This window comes from Penaeus monodon, chromosome 13 (assembly GCF_015228065.2).
Source record: "Penaeus monodon isolate SGIC_2016 chromosome 13, NSTDA_Pmon_1, whole genome shotgun sequence".
Taxonomy (NCBI): domain Eukaryota; kingdom Metazoa; phylum Arthropoda; class Malacostraca; order Decapoda; family Penaeidae; genus Penaeus; species Penaeus monodon.
In genome coordinates, this window is record NC_051398.1 from 11,013,256 (window position 1) to 11,015,755 (window position 2,500).

General features: G+C 40.4%; 1 protein-coding gene across 1 annotated transcript in view; it reads right to left on the reverse strand.

Moving 5' to 3' along the window:
• LOC119580127 (NF-kappa-B inhibitor cactus-like) overlaps window positions 1-2,500 on the reverse strand; it is a 31,202-nt gene that overhangs the window by 697 nt on the left and 28,005 nt on the right. The window contains exon 7 of the mRNA XM_037928074.1: window positions 1-650. This exon is cut by the window's left edge and continues 697 nt beyond it. Within this exon, the coding sequence (XP_037784002.1) occupies window positions 516-650 (135 nt within the window). The 3' untranslated portion in view covers window positions 1-515. The remainder of the gene's footprint in view (window positions 651-2,500) is intronic.

Consider the following 2,500-nt stretch of genomic DNA (forward strand, 5'->3'; position numbering starts at 1 on the left):
ACTGTATTGAGAAATTAATATTATGACCACTACTTTTAATAAAGCAAGGGTTCAATTTCTTCTTCAACATAGAGATCTTTTCAAAAACAAGTCCTAAGAATAATTTGCAAGGTTGTCTAAATGTCAATATTTTGTCTTGGGTACAGCTTCCCACTCCACTTAATTTATTCTTTGATGATGATGATACGCAGGCGAGGGGATAACTCCCCTTGTTGACAATCACTTGATACAGGGTCAGGTAAGTCCAAGGCACCAGCATTATTCCTGACTCCTTAAAGTCACACACTGACACAGTCTCAAAACAAGACATGTCTTCCTCAAACTGACACTACTTTTAAAAAGGTCTTTCACTTTATCCTTTTCTGAATATCATCATTCAACAATTTAACAGGACCTGCACTCCAGCCGCTGTGAAGGTTCTCAGGTCACTGGTAGTAGATGCCTGTTACAGGTATCTTAAAAAATCACATCAGAAGTTGTAAGTTCCCAGCTACTGATGGGCACGCAAACATTTCTTAGAAGTAACGATCTGCATTGAAGGGCTGATGGTCATTCACTTGCACAGGCATAGCCATGGTCACTGGCACGCCTCCAATCCTGAGGTCATCCACGTTGTCCCATCCATTGCAGCTCTCAACCACAGTTGAGACCTGGAACAGAAAAGATAATTTTGAGATGCATGGAACCCTGCAATACTACTGACAGAAATATTGTTTGTCAAGTCTGCAAATGAATGGCTAATATTCTAAGTCATTTTACAGCTTAATTTCTAGCAACACTTAAAACATAAAATTAACTAATTAAATGTAATCATATTATTATCCATAAACTGGCATTGCATTAAAAACATTTCCATGCATTTGCTCATATTTCTTACAGGAGAGCTTAAATTACATTTAAAGTACAAAGGGAACATGTCAACAAGGTGCACCTACTCCAATACTATAAAAACTAGCCAAGAAAATTGATATATATTTTTTGGTAATTATAGTTTTAAAGTATGACTTTTTGTCCTAAATCTCGTATTGGCATCCCGCTTGGTAAGATAAGTAAACAGAATAAGCGACATCACAACAAAAGAAAGTCTTATGGCATGTGAAGGAATTCCCGTGCCTGGAATGCGTCCATGGCGGCACCGGCCAGACACGCTGGCACCCGCCGGTCAATTGTGCCAAATTTCTTATTTATTGTTCTGCTTTCTCGTCATAATTTTAACATTATTATCTTTATTAGTCCGGAGTGTGCGGGACTAACGAGGTAATGACGGCAGCAATAGCAATAACCCAGTTACCAGATAAAACTGTATAAAAAAGTAGTTCAACTTGGACGAAAACTTGTGTTACAAGCGGCAACATTGAGACCGGGAATTCCAGCAGACTCGCGTGCCGCTACCTCGTTCTCTGGAATTCGTGCTAAAAGGACAGCTCGACAAATAAAGTCTACCTTGAATAATCCACCGCTACTTCCCTCTATCTATGTATGTATTATTCAAAAAGTAAAGCTGAATACATGTATAAAACAAAAAAAGGCTTTATATACTACGGTGGCCCAAAAGTCCACGTGTCCCGAATTGATCGACCGGCCGATCGTCCATTTCCTTCCCGCATTTTCAGGTGCCGCGTGTTCCCCCCTGGAGGCAAAATTTGAACCACTCAAAGGAAATTACAACTAGCTAAATCCTAGTTCATCAATGGAAAAAGTTCATATCCATGATCAAATTATGACATTAATAATGAGTAATGTAAATTCCTAAAGCGTTTCGCTTTTACTTTCTTCCTTCCTTTTTATTTCCTTAACCGACACATTCTGCACAAGTCCTACTGCTAAAGACCCCTTAGTAATGCCACTCTTCCTGAAAGCAGTCTGTTCCTTCTAAAAAAAAACACGCCGGTTGACGTTGATGCCATCAAGAGATCGTGAAATTAATTCAGTATGCGGATATACCATCACTAGTTTCGTTGATGTCAAAACACTGCTCTTAAGGGATTTATAAAAATTATTTTGTCAAACAAAAAGCAGGGAATACCAAACAAAATGCAAATCCATCGGTCCTTCTCTAAGCGCATACCGTTACTTACAATAGCTGAAGGCAATTCTGACCTGCTTGAGTCGTAAAGCCTTGTCGAAATTTAGCCCATTGCATTCTGTACAAACGCTCAACCTCGGAATTTCCACAAGGCGGTGCTTACTATAATGAGATATCCTTCAGTACATTTCATCATCAAATGCGACGATGCAAAACTCCATTGCTGAACGGAGTCCCTCCCCTACTGAGCTGCCATGGTCGGAAGAGGACAAGGTCGTTTGGTGCGAGCGTTTCCCCAGGCGAATAAAAACTTGCCAGATCACTTACGTCCTCCACTCTATGCTTTTCTGAAGTCGCTAGGGTGTGGAGCTATTCATTGATTATATCACTGCTTCACGCTCGGTACAGTTGACACGCACCGAATCTTCAGGCCTCAAAGAATTACGGTGTAACGCGCGAGCGGGTCTGGTGACT